The sequence below is a fragment of the Pyrus communis genome, chromosome 3, assembly GCF_963583255.1.
Source record: "Pyrus communis chromosome 3, drPyrComm1.1, whole genome shotgun sequence".
Classification (NCBI taxonomy): Eukaryota; Viridiplantae; Streptophyta; class Magnoliopsida; order Rosales; family Rosaceae; genus Pyrus; species Pyrus communis.
In genome coordinates this window covers 17,004,567-17,022,966 of record NC_084805.1, presented here as the reverse complement: position 1 = coordinate 17,022,966, position 18,400 = coordinate 17,004,567, and the positions used below count along the sequence as shown (strand labels likewise).

The 18,400-nt window shown below is 37.2% G+C and overlaps 1 protein-coding gene across 2 annotated transcripts; it reads right to left on the bottom strand.

The window, feature by feature from the left end:
• Positions 1–3,590: 3,590 nt before the first annotated feature.
• LOC137728068 (brefeldin A-inhibited guanine nucleotide-exchange protein 1) lies at positions 3,591–12,855 on the bottom strand. 2 transcript variants are annotated; one of them, XM_068466954.1, is made up of 11 exons: positions 11,647–12,855; positions 10,982–11,299; positions 10,125–10,467; positions 9,554–9,979; positions 8,735–9,027; positions 7,888–8,161; positions 7,071–7,573; positions 6,412–6,733; positions 5,689–6,049; positions 4,722–5,404; positions 3,591–4,328 (listed from the first exon to the last, which is right to left on the bottom strand). In XM_068466954.1, exons 1-11 carry the CDS (start codon positions 12,660–12,662, stop codon positions 3,720–3,722), a joined length of 5,148 nt encoding a protein of 1,715 aa, XP_068323055.1. In that variant the 5' UTR covers positions 12,663–12,855; the 3' UTR covers positions 3,591–3,719. The 2 variants fall into 2 exon arrangements, with proteins under 2 accessions (XP_068323055.1, XP_068323056.1); XM_068466955.1 differs by lacking the exon at positions 11,647–12,855 and having other exon boundaries at positions 10,125–10,477; positions 10,982–11,167.
• Positions 12,856–18,400: the final 5,545 nt, after the last annotated feature.

The window sequence follows — 18,400 nt, the reverse complement described above, 5'->3', positions numbered from 1 at the left end:
TTACATCGACTCATTGGATTATATGCATGACACTTTTGGGGACGTATTTACACGGAATATTTTGGGTCCAATATTTGGCGTTGGTGAAACATATGATGATGGTCAGAAAGATGTTGAAATTATTCTGTGAATCTTCTTCACTTCCGAACAAAATATTGTTGTGAAGCCATCAACTTGTTCCAATTAAAAAAAAAAAAAAACAATATATGCGTGACATGTTGATATATAACGTAGCTTTCAAGAAATGATTTCAGATAAATTTTGGGCACCGACTAAACAAAAAGATAAACTTTTGAGCAGTAGAATAATTATGCTTTTTAATAAAATATAAATATAAAAAAATAAATTAAGAAACCCATTACGTTGGTTTTACTATTTATGAACGGAATCCCCATGCCATCTTTCTTGTTTTCTATTTTTTAGATATATAAATAAAATGTATTTTCTTATTTTAGTTAGATAATATTGTTTATTAAAATAAAATAAAATAAAATGCATGAACTGAATATTGAAAAGTTTTTAATTATTTTTCACATTGACAACGTTATTCATGCTTGTTCAATAATAGAGCATCTAAACATAAATTAAATTATCGCTGATTAATTGTTCAAACTTCAAAGCATATAATATTTTGACTAGCCCGCTCAATGGTGTTAGATAACAGACAAAGAACTGAAACATCACGAAGAATAGGTTTAGGTGTACAAGACATAATTTAACAACTCAGAGCATTTTGCCGCTTAGTACTACAGTTTAGTAGTATATTTTTTTTACTTGTGAGTAAAAAGTCTTATGTTAGATTCTCGCCAAAAACAAATTTAAACCATATTATTGATAGTTTAAACAGTCAAATCTAAAAAAATCATCTCTAAGAGACTCTATATAATAGCAAAGTAAACATTTGTCTTTTAAGTTTGAGAAATGCTAACGAGACTCTCTCAAAAGTGAGATTATTTATAGACTATTTGCCACTTCATGTTTTTGGTATAATGTTTTATAACGTTGGCACGAGAATTTATGTTAAACTATGAGGTGGCTGAGAGTCCATAGAGAGTCTCCTTAACATTTCTCTTTAAGTTTATGGACACACTGTTCATATTTATTTAATTTTTTTTTAACAAGCAATATTATTTACACTATGGGGGGTGAATGAGTAGGCTAAATCACACAATGGGTAAGCCATAATAACGTGGTTAAAATTTGTTTTTGCGAAAATCAAACCTAATACCTTTCAGTTAAAAATGAAGATGAATACAACTAGATTATAATACTAAATGACATACAAATGTTAAAAAATTAATAAAACTTAATGAGGCACCCGTGTGCCAAGGAGAAAAGGAAGAGAGAGAATGTAGTTTTAGAAAATGAGTAGGTTGATTTTTTTTTAATTTAAAACTACTGATAATAAAATATTAAATAGAATGAATTGTTAATAATAAAATGTTATAATGCTGTTAAAATAGAAAGTGTTGTTGGAGATGAAAAGTTAAAGAGACTACTTAAAGTAGTTTTTTGATAGTGTTCATTTGTTAAACTAGCAAAACATTAACAAAAGCTAAACAATTAAATTTAATATAATGTTGAATACAATGTTCAACTCACATAATGTTGAATACATGACACATTAAAATTTAATATTAAATGACTTATGTACCATACTATGCAATGACAATTTCGATCTTATAATATTAAAAAAAAATTCTAAATTTACCCCAAATCACTTTTAATGTATTATTTATCTTCAATTCTCAAAACCTCTCACTATAATGACCCATTCCTAAAATTTCGATTTTATAATTTTTAAATGTGTGATTTTACAAAAATGCCTTTCGAGACGAAATCATTGACTTTTGTTGACCCTCGTACCATGCAATGTATAACCTATTAGGTTAGCGTATTCTTGTAGTACTCATCGCTACGAATCCATGGGCGCAAACAGAATGTATTTTGGAGTTATAACGAAAATTCTACGAAGTTTGGAACTTCGAGGGCGTTTTGATCTTTTTGCTATTAATTGGCACATGTGGCATTGTTATGTGTGCCACGTGGGACCTAGGGAGGAGTCCCCAATCTTCTGAAACTCTCTCTTTCCCCTTTCTCTTCCGTGGTTCTCTTCTCTCTTCCCATCACTCTCTTTCTCTCCCTTTCTCTCTCACCCTCATCCCTCTGCACTCTCTTCTCCTCTAAGCGTGCACACACACACACACACACACAACCACAACAACAACGACAACGATCATCACCTCCCCTGCACTTCGGCGAAACCCAGAAACGACGAGGGGACTCTTCCTCAGTTTTCCAGCGAACTATTTGATGGCTTTCAAGCCCTTTTTCCTACCAAACCACAGTTAGTCAGCCGTTACGAAAGTTTTTCGGTGAACCCACGACCTTCCAGGTCATTTTCCAGCCAAACCACGATGAGTTGGCCGTTGAGGAGGGTACCAATCTGTTTGTCTCGTTCCGAGTTTCTAGCGAAGAACCCAGTTTTGCCGCGAACATTTCGCCTTTTAGGCCATTTTTCGGCCATCTCCAGCCCGTACAATCCTGGTATCGAGGCACTCCCATAACAGTATCTTCGACTTCCCTCGATGTAGAACCCACTTTCCTTGTAATCTCATTTATTTCATAATTTTCATTTCGCATCTCGATTAGTTGTATACACTGTACACGTTCCTGCATTTGCATATTTCATTATATTTAAATTTACTTATTTTAGTTACCTTTGTTCTTTCTTTATAACTTGCATGCATGTTAAAATGGCTTCGTCACCCCCGGATGTCTGCCAGCACATGTCAATCCTTGTATTTGGGGATATCGGGATCGGGACGTGTCACTCACCCTTCATTGTAGAATAAAACTCTAACCAATGAAACTACAAACACGTTGATTGCAAAAAATTATTTTTGATGAATGGAACACGAAATCGACGTTTCGAATGCTTCACATGAGATAAAACTTCATATTTTTTCATTGTTTAGTTGATTTGAACGACATCGGCATCCCTGTATAGAGTGAGAGACAAGTCTTTCGATAGAGAAAGTTTAGGGTAAGATCGGATTTCTGGGTTTTTGTTTTTGTGGATCTACAAAATTGGCATATCTTGCATAAGACTAAAAGTTTTATACTTTTTTCCGTTTTTTATTCATGGGTTTTTGTTTTTGTGTATGAAATTAAAAGCATAGTTTCCCAAAAAAAGAAAAAAAAGAAAAAGAAATTAAAAGCATAAACATTTCATTTATGAGAAAAAGAGCCGTTTTCATTTTCAACTAGTGTTTGAACGATTATGTATTAATTAATAATCAATTGATTTGTCTGATTTATATATTTGCATATCAATATTTCTATCTATATCGATACTTTAAACACTGCTTGAAAATGAACTATTAATCAAATCAATAACAGGAGTTATTATGGACATTTCAAAATCGTTATGACTGTCGAATCCCAAAAAATGCACGATGACCATTTTGGACATACAACTTAAAACAAAACCGTCACGACAATCATGCCAGAGACAGTTTTGGGTCTCACTGACCGTGGCCCTCATATACTCTTCAAAAGGTGGGAAAAATCCAGCCTTGATTTTGTATAAACTACAAAATTTAATGGAAATTATATTAATGGCTCTCACTGTGGCTCCAGTCTGTTCGAGGAGAAGAAAATTGTGATTTGATGATGGCAATGTGTATTAATCAAGTGTCTCACAAAAAATAGTGATATTATTGCATTATTATTGGGCCTATACATGATTGGAATATGTTGCTTAGAACAAGCTGAACTTCTCCAGATGCGTGCTCACTCCTCACAAGATCTACGAACAACGGAAATAACCGAGAGACGTGCCTCCTAAACGAAACCTTTTCCAGACTGTTCAATACCTGCAACGCTGACACGGCTATGTCGGTCCTCGCGGCCAATTCTTCCTTCTTTGCCGTGCCCAAGGGAAGAATCCAGTGCAAAATCGGCTGATCAGCGGGCCTCTGCTCGGCAGAATGAAGCCCGGTACACTTTAGGTATATCTGCAATATACTTTCACACACTCCAACGAGTTTGGCTTCTATGTTCATCTCCTTCAAAAGAGAAGGATTGTCCACGAGCGCGTTTTGGAGGAAGCTTAAGTAGTTCTTGTAAGAATCATTCTCGAAATGAACCAGAGGTGGGGAAGTGAGTTCCAGGACGGAGCACACTTTTTGCAGCTTCTTGTGCAGAATTGTCTCTGAGTTCAGTTGGTGAGCATGGGATGCAATGAGGGAAAATATTTCAAGGAGGATTGAAATATTGCCAACCGATAACGATTCAAGGTGTAACTTGTACAAATCAGTAGCAACCTGAAGAGAGAAGAAACAAGAGAAAATAATGAAAATTCCACAGTTTTGACATAGTTCGCAAGCATAGCTCTAACTTTTAAACTGTAATTTAAATGTTTACAATATTATAAGTTAATAAAATATACATGAAGGTCTCAGTTAACTAGCATCAGTAGCATGGATACTTGGTACCATACATATGCTAGAAATAAAAAATCAAATTCCAAGTTCATTATGTCGTAAGTATGACTGACCATAAGCATTGACACAACAGACATCAATATAAGAGCAATTAAGCAAGCACACGAACATCATATTTGCATGTATGCTGTATTTATGAGCAAGGGGAAGGAAGGACTACAAACATAAATCATGCCTGAATGCATGCGAAGGATGAAAGGGGAGGAAGAAAACCTGTATGATAAGTAGCTGCATAGCAATATGACTCTTCATTCTTGAAACCAAATATGATGCTGTTTGCAGATTATCATCCTCAAGATCATCATTTGTAAACCCATGATCAGATGACAAATCTATATCGCTATAAGATTGAGAAAGACCGGGAATATTGATGTCATCCATGGTTCTTAACACCTTCATAAATCCAGGCACGGAAGATGTGGTTGCTTCTTTTAAAGCCAGAAAGATCTCTCTCCATTCATCTTCTGAAAGCTTGTCACCAACTTCACCAGCCAAACGCACTAAACCTGCGACCCCAGTGCTAGCAGGACCCTGAACAGGACTTCGGATGAGTCCTGTCAGAATGGATACCACACCTGGTAGTTGCGGCCTTACTGTATCGAAAAAACTGACAAATAGATCTATGAAACAGTCTGCTGCAACTGCAGAAGTTTCAGAATCCCATGTGCTTCCATCAGGACGCGGAGATACTGAAACTGGCGAAGACTGGTCTTTTTCCATATGTGTGTCTTTCTTACCGCAGACATACCTAAATATGGGGTAAACAACAGAATTGAATATCGCAGTCCAAAAGGAGCGTGAGAAGAGATGACCATGATCCTTTAGAATGTTGAAAAGAACTTCCAAAGAACCCTTCCTGATTGCTGATCTAGGATCTGATGTTAGCTTTGACAAACCTGTGACAACAACAGAATATTTAAGTAATGAAAGAAAAGGATGAATCAATTTGAAAAGACTGAAGACCAACAAGACCTTTCTCTAAAATCCAAAATAGAATCGAAGAGAAATAAAACCGACTACCCAAAAATTGGATGTTTATATCTATAAACTCTTGCATTTAATGCTTGGGGCCTAGGTGTAGATTAAGTGGCAAAGCATTGATTGTGTGGGTGCACATCACAATACACAAAGCTAAGAAGTTGTAGCACTTTCCTGGAAGCTAGCATTAAAATCAAGTTACCTGTTAGCAATGGAACCCAAAAGGATGCATGTTCATCTTTCTCATTGAAAGTCACTCCATTTGAAGCATCCTCATTTGCTGTTGGAAGGGATGAAACATCAAGCTCACTCCTCTTGTTGTAAACAAGCCCTCCTTCAGCAAGTTTGACAGCACAGTATCGGAGAAATGCAATAGCGTTGAGGCTAACATCACTATTGAATCTGCTATTCGTGAAGGTTAAGAGGCATCTAACACAATCAGTAAAAGTCATTGTCTCTGTCTCTGTTATATACGGGAAGTATTCTCTGACGATTTTTTCCATGGTCTCAAAGGCCAACAAGACAATATTTTTCCGCTCATCAGCTGCCGCTGCCGTAAAAACCTGATGAAAGAACAGCATGACGTGAGAAACAAGGCATTATTTCTGTCATTTTGCAATAGCAAGAATTTTTTTACTTAAAGCTGTGGAAAACACATCATTAGAATGATAAGACACAAAGGCTTAAAAATAAACTTTACAGCTCTAACAAGAGAAATAGAGGAACTTATTACCAATATTTTGTGTTACTGCCTGAATTTATCATTTGAAACTTCAGTGGCAATATTTCAATTTGGATCACAAATCTTCAAAATTTAACTCATCTACACTAGGGGAATTTCTATTTCCCCTATATAGCCTACATTCAGCAAACACTTATCATAAATGTAACGCAAAGTCATTCAACTTGTAACACAATAGCATACCAGAAATACACTTTTCCAGCCAGATTTCACATGATTGACACGGCTGAGGACCATTTGTGAAATGCACCGAACAATTAATTCCCTAATTTCTGTAGAGTTGCTTTTTTGCATAACAATCACAAATGGTCTCAAAAATTCATTCTGGAAGTTGTAATTTGCCAGCTCCTCGCGCTCTAAGAATTTCATAGCAAGCTGACGTAATGAATCCATCACAAATATTGCAACTGAGAGGTTCTCTGACAAGCCAACTGATACAAAGAAATCTGAGAGAACATTCCATATGCGAGACCACACTAATCTGATGCGGTTCATATTGTAATGCCTGCAAAGAAACATATTTATTTCGTGATCGCAAAATCCATCCCAACTTCTCATTTTGTTCAGATGAAGTTGCATGACTGATTATCAGGAAAAATTAATCATCAATGTGAGAGAAAGGAGAAGACAAGAAGCAATGAATATATCTGCAAGAAAAAGAACATGGAGAAGTACTACAGAGTTTGAATTTGAGAAAAAGATTGCATGGACTTCATGCTTAGCATGCCATTTGGGAGCTTGAAAATTTTAAGTTTTCATGCGTAATCTCATAATAAAATATAAATTCTGCTGTCATTGTTCTCATGCAACAGAATCTAATAGAGAGGAGAAAAGACTCGTACGCTATTTCAACTATTTTTGTGAGGCTGAATACGCGAGGATCTGTTGGAGATTGCAACTCTGCCATGGAAACTTTGCACAAGGCCTTCACAAAAGCCACTATTGCTTCACTGTTTAATCTTTGGCTATGAGCAAATACATGATTCAACTCAAAATTCCCAATCTGATCCAGCAAATTCAAGTTTGAAATGAAGTTATTAATCTGTTCTTGAGTTACCAGTCCAGAAGTGTTCACCCGGACAGTAGTACTGTCATATGAACCCCCACGAACAACAGCCATCACAGCTGGATTCTGTACAGTTCTCTTTTTTGTCAGAGAAGAAAGTCCAGTAGGCTTTGGTGATTTTTCCTCTGTTTCGACCTTTGATCCAGTAAAAAAGGATGCATCAGTGGGTGCACCTTCTCCCAACAGTTGCAAATGCTCGATTCGGGAAAGACACGTTAATATGTGTTCCCATGCTTCCTGAAGATGATTACCATCTTCAATGGCAATTGATATTATTGCCTGCAAACAGTAAATGTATAGGTAAAACTGATATAAAAGGACATTGCACAGAAACATACTGAGCGCATACACCTGTACTATCCAAAGAATGCAAGCAATAAAAGTCTGGTGCTATATTCTGCCAACAGTAACCCTAAGCCCTAAATTTCTATGGTATCGTTTGTTATATGAAAAGGGTCAAGAAAGAAAATTGTAATGCAAATTGATCAAATTTGTTTTACAATTATAATACATGTGGGGAATGGTGTTACATGTGAAAATCCAGATACATGCTTAACATGCTCTTTCAATGAATATACTGAGCGTGCATTTACCTTCACAGCATCAACATTTTTTTGCCTCATATCTGCAGCATTATGTAGATAAGTAAACTTTGCTACTGAAGTGACAAATGCATCTCTCTGGGTCTGCATTCCCATCAAAGCAGTAACATGAACAGCATGCCGAAAACCTTGTAAGCATTGAGAAGTAGCAAGCCTGTCATCACTTTGGTCAAGAGTCACACTAAATGCAGCCAACATAGGACCCCAGCAGACCTCCACCATAAACCTCAAAATTGCCACATCTGTCACAGCATGATAGACAGACCTGCAGCACCAAGAAAACATGAATCCCCAGACGTTGCCAGACTCTGAATAGGCAGAAGGCAAGCTCAAATCCCACATTGATCAGATCAATTGATCTTAAAGTCCCAAACCAACTCATACCGACTCGACAATGCCTTAGACCTAATTGGGGTAATTACTTTAATTATTTTGTGTAATTAACGAAAGATGTTGATAGAATGTGACTATGTAGACATTGGCTTTCAACCTCCTACAACTGTCTTCCTCTGTCTGGCTTGGAACTGGTTGAATAAAAGTATGAGATTAAGTATGATCAAGCAGAGTTCAGTTTTCCCCCAACCAACTACATTAATGTATAGTACCAAAACGGTATCTGAGTAACCTAAGTATTTGGCAGTAGAAGGAACAACAATGGAAGGTGTGATTGTCATTTCTACATAGTCAAAACAAGTGTCATAAGATATTAAAAAAGAATATTATACTCATTAAACCATGACCATACTAACCCACTTCTCAATGCTCCATCAGTTTCATAGGTAAAATATCTTACTAATAAGAGAAAGATAATTCTATCTTGTATATTATATTAGCTTACTCTGATTTTCCTGACTTTGCTTTAAATTGCTCTTGAATGTGCTTTATAAGAAGACCATTTGCACCCAATGCTTTTTCTTCAGTCTGCTTCCCAGTTACCAAATTCAGGATACCATCCAAGCCCAATAATTTATTAAAACTGTTTTCCTGCTTGCTCTGTGGTACAGAAGAGTCGGCGCTCATCTTAATCTCATTTTTAACAATTTGATCATACAGGACACCAAGATACTCCTCAGGTAGATCCTTTCCATCATCTATTCCTCGGTTGTTCCGGATGAAGTCAGCCTTGGTCATCTGAATAACCGGCGAACACAGATGTCAGAAGACAGAAGATAGATTTTGACAGACACTAAAATGCTATACAATGTGTATAAAAATGAGGCTGCAACACAAGATTTTATTGATTTATAGTTACACACTTCAAAAAAAAAATTAAAATTCTACAGAAAAAGAATGTTATTTCCCTCAATTACCCCCTCCTCCAAAATAAAACAAAAAGGAAAAGAAAAAATGACAGAACATTTAAAAAAATATATAAAATGAGATAAATGATGTTCCCAAAAGGATTTCAACTCCTGTAATGTGAACATCTAGGCATAACTTCAGAAAGCAACATTCTTATATTTAGACAAACCACATCTGGGGAATGTAAAAAATATAACCTGACTATTCACCTACATATGATCCAAATTAAGAATAATAAAAACAGAAAAGACAAAGCTCACCCAAATAATTACTGCAAACTATCAACAGAGAAAAAGGGCTCAAAATTCATTGCGGTTTGACATAAAACATAAAGGAACATGTTATGCATGCAAACCTTATCTTTCACCATGTTGTTATGGGCATCTGTATTGAGCATTATCACAGAGTATGCAAGGACATATGCAGTATCTGCACTTGTAAACGAATTTGGACTGCATTTACAGTAGCGCTCAGCAAATTTCTCCATGATGCGGTCAATTTTCTGTGCTTCTCCAGGTAACCTGAAGCCCCGCAGGAAAAACCTTATTGCTTCACCGAAATCCATCCCTTTGAAATTAAAGGAATCAACATAAGCATGCATAACTTTTAGAGGAAATTCCTCCCTTTCACCCAAATAATCACCAATCATGGTTTCATTTAGGCCGGCAGTGTTGTTCCTCAGGAAAGAAGCTACATCTTCTGGGGAACTACCAACTTTTTTGGTGCTTATCAGAAACTCAATGCCCTTGTTAGGCTTCCTATTAAACAGCGAGACACCTTTCTGTATTAAAAACAATAAAATGTCACTAAAGAAAGAGCCATATTTAGCCAAAGACATATCAACTGATGGGACAAACACGAAATTCATATTGCATTCCTGATGATTGTATACTGTATTTCGCTATACAAACAAAGCAGAGCTCAACCTGAAGTTCAAGCTTATAAGCTCGACGTTGCTCAAGAGTTGCAGCATCTGAAACTTCAGCACTTCCTTCTGGATGTACTTCATTATCAAAAGCAGCACCTTCTTCACCATTTGGGGTCGAACTATTTTCTGTTTTCTCAGTTGAGGTGTCGCTTTCATTGGTCTTTGGTAGATAGGAGTCTCCCATACTCAGCTGTTGGTCCATCCAAGATCCCATTGAATTTATGATGCTAACCAAGCACTTTACGGATTCATGCCGGAAAGTGATATCTTGGACTGGAGACAATGATGTTGTTGAACCAGTGGGAGGTCCTAGAGCAGTTTTCAGAAGGCCATTGACAATCCTGCAAATATCTGATGGAATTATAAGGGTTTTAATACATTTTACAAAAACACAAAGCTTACAAAGGAATGATGTTAAAAAAAATAAAATATGCATGCATTTTGAGTGTGTGTGTGAGAGAGAGCTAAATAGACCCAGAGCAAAAAAACTGGGTTCAAGCTAGAGTTTTTGGAAAAATCAATCGTTCACATTGGCTTAAGCTAAAAGAATGTAGCCCCATTTTCAAGCTCTTATTGGGTTAGAGTAATTTGGAAACTTCCAAGTGGTAATCCTGAATCCTAGCTCAGGAACAAAAGTGTCCTAAATATGCAGCCTTAAACTACGAGATAAATGTTATTATCTCCTAAGTAGAATTCAACTACCTCCAAATTTAAATATTTTCATTCAGATATGTAAGCTTCAAGCTTCAAAGAAAATTAATACCAAAACAGAAAATAAGGAATACCCAGAGGAACTTCATGTTCTGATGGCATCAAAGGCATGGAAAGTAAAAAAGTAACAGACAAGTGCAGTACCTTTCAAAGATGTTTGGGGCATCGACATCACAGTCATAGTTGACAAAAATGTCAATGATAATCTGCGAATCCTGAGAGATCTTCTCCAATAGATTGAGGACTGTCATTTTTTGCAAGAAACTAGGCTGGAGAACATTCTCAAGCACACGTAGGACAAGCATCGGAAAAAATATACCAATTTCTGCTTTCAATCCTGATCTGAATTTCGATAACAAGCTGGTGAAAATAGAACACTGAAGCTGGAAAATGGCCATGACTGACAACGCACTGTTTTTTAACAGTGATAAGCAGAGGAACTGCTTGATAGCATTGAGAAACCTGTGCCAAGTTAATGCAAACTATTGGCTTCCTCACAGTGATTCATGAAAATATTCCAAAAGTGTACTCAAGTAAACAATATGTTCAGCAACAATATATCAGAAACAGTACAATAACAAAAATACTGCATATCAGATTTAAAGTCCTTAACAAGAAGAAAATGCCATTCAAAGCACCTGCATTGTATACCGCTAATATCTAAAGTCTTAAACATTGTTTAGTCACTAATTTAAACCGTGTTTACTTCTCCAGATATCTACTCTGCTATGCTTTCAAAGTAAAAGTACACTAAATACCCGTTTATAAGCATGAAATGACTCAAGTATGATTAGCATACGATCACTTGCCTCTCATTGTTGCGCCAAATTAGACCCCCATTGTCCATGACCACCTTCAAAAGCTCTAAGGACAATACTTTACCCCTCAAGAGAATTTGATCATCAGAGTGCTCCTGTGATGAGTATTTCATGGACAACTTACACAAATTCTTAAACAAAAGATACCCATCCTCCCTAATCTTACTAGCACCGTCGCCGGATTCAGCTCCATCATTATTAGACTCACCACTGGCATTGCCGTTTTGTAATTTGGGACCTGGGGGGGCAACCGTTTTGATACCATCCGGACCGCCGTAGCTTGCATCCATAACCTCATTGACGAAATTCTGGCATAACAAAATGGAGCTCCCTTCGTTCAAATTTTTATCAGTGAATTCCAACAACTCGTTCACCGAAACCCTAGAAATGCTGACATTCACCGAATCCTCCTCTACTCTGGTGAAAACAATCACCATAATCTGAGCCAAAACCGACTTGGCGCAGATCTGATTGGTCCCATTCACTCCACCAAGGTACACATTGTAACAAGTCCTAACAATATTCACCAAACAATCACCGCGTATCAAAACCCGCGGCGATCTCACGGCGGCGAGCAATACCCGAAGCACGCCGAGCTCGATAGGCTCCTCGCTGATCGCCGCGCACTTACACACCGACTCGACGAGCTTGAAAAGCACAAATTTGGGATCGGAAGTGTCGATCTCACCGCGGAAGATACCGAGGGAGAAAAGCTTGAAGACGCAGTCGATGGCGGGCTCGACGACCTTGGGGTAAGCCGATTCTAGGGCGAGGAGGACGGGGCGGAGGGCGAACTCGGCGTCGGCGAGGGAGATGCCGGAGACGGGGGACTTGGGATCGATGATGGAGGAGTCGGTGACGGAGTCGAGCTTGTCGAGGGCGGATTTGCAGGCGGAGACCAAATGGGAGTGCTTGCGCCAGGCGGCGTTCTTGATGATTTTGTCGAGAGAGGGGCCGAGAAGGCGGCCGGCGCGGGAGGGGCCACCTAGGGTTTGGGAGGCGGACATTGATTTGGGAATTGGATTGTCAGTGGATTATGCATTCGAATTCGATCGGATCTCTCTCTTTCTCTTTCTATCTCTTCGTTTCATTTGGGTTATTTTTGGAGTGAGAAAAAAAAAGAGGGAGAGTATTTATAGTTTTGAGAAGGAAGGAAGGGCTGAGCCGACAATTGCGCAATCGGAAAATTCTTAAGAGTATGCCACCTCCGTTCTCTGTATTTGCTTTTACGTCAATGGGTTATGGGCTTCGAATTCTCCTAAATAATATTATTTTGTTGGTGACTACATTTTGAATACAAACAATTTTTTCATACAAGGATATGAGATGCTGACACAATAATTAGTATCAATTCATTATTTAAGTGAGTTAAAGATGGTACTATAAGTTTGTAACATGATATATCAAAGTTCGATTCCTCCAGCATACTATTGTTTGTATTAGAGAAATAAAATCAGAAACATCTTACTTATAAGTGAAAAATAAATAAATAAATAAAATTTTAAAAAAAAAAAAATATATATATATATATATATATATATATAATGTGGTTACGCCCACATCCATTTGCAACAAAACTATTAAGCATACTTTCTAACTTTTAAATTTTGTCTCAATGTCATTGGAAATACGAGACTCCCATTCGACACATCATTACTTAACTACGTTTATAAAATAAAATGTGAGACTCACATATATCCACATCATCGGTTTGACAGACTTTCTAACGAAAGTTAACGGCAAGGACCAATGGTGCATGTTTTGTTAAATTCAAGGACGTAAACTAATGATTATGAATTTTTAGTCTAGAGGCAAAATCTGAAGTGAGGTGGAACTTCAGGGACTAATCCTTCCTAAAAATCACGCTTCCAAATTATTCAAAATAAGAGTCTAAAGTTCAAACTCAAGAGCTTGATGTAGAAGCTTAACGCCTTCAGCTTCTTCGACTCATTTGGTCCCTCCCTCTTGTAGAAGTCCAACTCCTTCCTCTTGAAGTTGAACTAGTCTTCGAATGTAGGGGTGGACATAGTTGAATCGTTAGACGAGGTGGTGGAAGTGGCATTTCACCTTCCGCCGCTGCTAAGTGTTGATTCTGGCTGAGAGCTTGAGAGGGAGTCAAGAGGGATAAGAGAGAATGAGTTGAGATGGAGAGAGAATGAGTCGACGGAGAAGAGAGAAAATAACCGAACGAGTTTGTCTTTATGAACCAATGATTAAGAATAGTCGCAACCAAATTCAACGGTTAAGATCAATCTCAACAAAATACACTAATATTTTATATATTTCTAACATTAATAAAAATTTCAGGTCAGTTACGGTAAAACCGAACCAACCAAGTTTGCTTAACAAAATCGAACCGTAAAGTTTGATAATTTTTTATTTTGATAATTTTAGTTTCAATAAATTTTGATTTAATTTTAGTATTCGATTCAAAAAATACCAGCTCCAGTTCAAATATGGACCAATTACCATCAACATCAAGCATAATTTGATTTAACAGTTACTACCAATAACGGTTGTTTTGTTCAACTATCTTTTTTTATTGGTAAACTCAACCATCTGTCTCACTATAAATATTTGAATAAATAATAAAGAAATGGTGTGTGATGGAAGACTAATACCAGCAATTTGAAAGCCGATACTGATACATACCAAGCACAAAGTTTCTTGATTTCATATTGTCAAAGTATTTTCATGGAAAAACAATACCCAACTTCTAGACTTCTCTCCTTCCGTAAGAGACCTTCTCTCTACTCTGAGAGTTTTTCACCTCTTACTGTAAGGGTTTCCAATCTTGCTCAAAATTAGTGGCGTCGACTCTAGCTTCAGCTGGAGTGGGTTGCCCATTTCCCCTTCTTTTTTTTTGTCTTTTTGGTTCCCCTTTTCTGCTATGTATTACCACTTATCTACATTTTGATATGTCCTCCTCATCTTATCTTTCTGACATCCCTTCCTATTGTTCATCTGGGCTTCGATCTCCTTCTGAGATTTGTTTTTTAGCCATACTTTCCATCGAGATGGTGTGTAGAGTTCCGATTCTTCAATCAACTCGGGTGTTTCCAACACCACCACCTCTTCTCTAATGTCTGCCATTTCTGGCAATGTTGCTCATGGTTTTCCATGAGCTTCTTTCTCTTGATAGCCGACTGACTTTTTTCAATTGGTTATCTCTACTTTGTGGATGTGCTCGAAGAAGCTATTTAGGTTTGGATGATGAGTTTGGTGAGGCAATGCTCGGTGATGGGTGTGGATTTGTGCAAATTGAGATGTACTGTTTCGATGGAGGCAGTTACAGTGGATTTTGTCGTTGGGCCTTAACTGTTTGGTTGGGCTCTTGTTGGATTGGCCCATTTTTTTTGCTTGTTTATGTTTCTCTTTTTATGGGTCTTTTGTATGTAATATGTATCTTTGGAGTTAATAGATCTTCCTTGACCAAAACAAATAAATAAACAAAATATATAAATAAATAAATAGAAGGTATTTTTCAGATCATTTGTACAAGGTTATACAAGGAAAGTTCTACACGTGGCCTTATATTAAAACATCTTTAACAGATAGATGTAAAATTGAGATGTTGTAAAAGTAGTGGAGTGAATGCCCACATGCTTTTGGCAAAAGGTGAGAAGACTTTATAATAGTGATCATGTTGTTGTTGTTTGAAGTTTTCAAAGAACAATCATTTGTCTTTGTAAGTTTTCGCAGGAATGGCTCTATTTAAAGAGCACTTCGTGTTGATCACAACACATAGCAAAGGAAAGAAAAGAACTGAAATCAACAATATCAGTATCTCTACCTTTCTCTTTTTATCTGCAATCCTTTTGTGTGATAGTTACGAAACTAAAAAGTGTGATATTTTGCACCCGCTTCGCTCATGTCCCCAGCAAAGGTTCTCTCTAACTTTTGCCTATTTATAACACGTTATCAACACAACTCCCTAACCTTAATCAGTTTCATCTCCCTTTGCTGAAAAATGCCTCATCCAAAGATTTTCCTATTCTTCTTCCTTCTTTGCCTCACCTGTTTGATGTGCCATTGTGAAGAACTGCTAGCATCATGCCTACTTCTAGTTCTCAATATAACCATTACTTATATCTTTGATTTCTTGTTTGGTGTAGCTCCTGATAACTAACTCAGTGTTTATTTATGTTAATTTTACTGCGATCAAATATGGTGTGGTATAATCGCCCACCCTTCTCTGCATATTTAAATTTTCTTGTTACTTGAGTGGTGTGGTATAATCACTCATCTTATTCCATTTTGTTTCAATGAGAGTGGTATGATACAATCACCCTCCTTATTAAGCATATAAATCTCGAGCTTGAAGTTTTGAGTGCTTATCATTTTGGCCTAAAGATCAAAATGAAAAATTTGTAAGAACCAGAAGTTTTAACACTACATTCCTCCAGAATACATATTATTGCAAATTCTTAAACATCTCTTCTTTTTTCTTTTTTTTTTTTTAGAGAAGAAAATGGCGAACTTGGCAAAACTTTATTTTGTTGCCCTGGACATTACTGGAAGAACTACTTTACCTGGGTAGTGGATACCAATATCCATCTAGAGGCAAGGAATCATGGAGAAACCATCAAGGAGGAAAACAGTGCATCATCTCAAGATCAGGCGAATGCCATAATCTTTATCCGTCGCCACCTTGATGAAGGACTAAAGAGCGAGTACGTAACGGTTGAATATCCATTAACCCTCTAGAAGACATTGAGAAATAGATACAATCACCAGGAAATGGTGGTTCTTCCAATGGCTCGTTATGAGTGGACACAGGATCCAGGATTTCAAGTTGGTTGCAGAGTACAACTCTGCAATGTTCATAATTAGCTCCCAGATAAAGCTTTGTGGGGAGACTATCATTGAGGAAGATGTGCTAGAAAATACTTTCAGCCCCTTTCATGCCTCCAATGTGCTCTTGCAGCAGCAATATAGAAAGTGAGACTTTACTAAGTACAACCAGTTGATATCTGTGATCCTTGTGGCTGAACAAAACAATGAGCTTCTGATGAAAAATCATCAGTCCCGACCTACTGGATCGGCATCATTCCCAAAAGTGAATGTTGCTTCCCTCGAAGTGAACACCACATCCTCTCGTGACAATAATTACAAACGAGGACGTGGCCACAAGCGAGGCCGGTGGAATAGGAAAAGCAAGAATCATGGTGTCCAGTTTTACAACCAGGTTCCAAGGCATAATTCAGGTCTGATATTCAAAAATGTAAATCGCCACAAAGGTAAAGCTCATATGAATAACACTCCTAGAAACCCTGAAGAAACCTGCCATAGGTGTGGTGGCAACGGGCACTGGGTGCGTACCTGTGGTACCCCAAAATATCTAGTGGACATGTATCAAGCCTGCCTCAAGGAGAAGGGCGTCGAAACCAATTTCCTCGACCAGGCGAAACTGATGGATATACCTGATCTAGTGTTTTATTTATCAGGGCAATTGAACATAACCCACTTAAATGTCTCAGACTTCACTGTGGAAAGAGAGAATGAAGTGTATCGGTCCGATTGAATCATTTTTGTTTGATGTACTTTGATTATCTGAACTTGTAGTTTAAAGCTTGCATTTCAATTTAATAAAAATGGCATTTCAATTTCCTTTTATTATGAATAAACTGTTTTAAAGTGTGATTCCTTTACTTAGAGAGTATGAATAAAAACTATGATTATTCTCAAAACAATATCAATGACAAAGATATTTGTCTTACAAATAGCGCAACCATGAATGCAATACTTCGAGATCGAAAATATTTCTCAAGTTTTATGCTTACAAAATTAAAAGCAACAACAATGTCAAGCCAGTTAGATGTAATTGAATGCTTAGGAAAAGCCCAGATCATGTTACCAAATGGAACAATATTGTCTATACAAAATGCGTTGTACGCTACTCGATCTACTCGAAATTTGTTGAGTTTTAAAGACATACATTTAAATGGATACCACATTGAAATAAAAGGTGCAGAAAATGTGGAATATCTATGCATTACCTCTAATGATACCTAGAAGCGTACATTGGAGAAGTTGTGTGGTTTATCAAGTGGATTGTATTATATATACATAAAGACAATTGAAACACATACTGTCATGAACCAGAAGTTCATTGATCTAAAAATTTACATATTTTGGCATGACCGTCTGGGTCATCTAGGATCCACCATGATGTGTAGAATCATTACCAACTCTAATGGACATCCATTATTGAGCAGACACATTGTTATCTCAAATGATAACCCTTGCAAGGCTTGTTCTCAAGGGAAGTTGGTAATTAGAGCATCACAACTAAAGATTGATGTTGAATCCCCATCATTTTTTCAAAGAATTCAGGAGATATTTGTGGGCTTATTCAACCACCTTGTGGACCATTTCGATATTTTATGGTTTTGGTTGATGCATCTACCCGATGGTCACATGTTTGCCTCTTGTCTACTCGAAATGTAGCTTTTGCGAGACTTCTTGCTCAGATAATTAAGTTGCGAGCGTAGTTTCCAGATTACCCTATCAAGTCAATCCAACTTGATAACATTGGTGAGTTTACGTCTTAAACCTTTGATGATTACTGCATGACACTAAGCATTGATGTTGAACACCCTATTCCCCATGTCCATACTCAAAATGGTCTAGCAGAAGCATTTATCAAGCGGCATCAATTAATAGCTCGCACTCTGAGCATGAAAACAAAATTGCCAATTTCTGCATGGGGACATGCCATCTTACATGCTACATCATTGGTTCA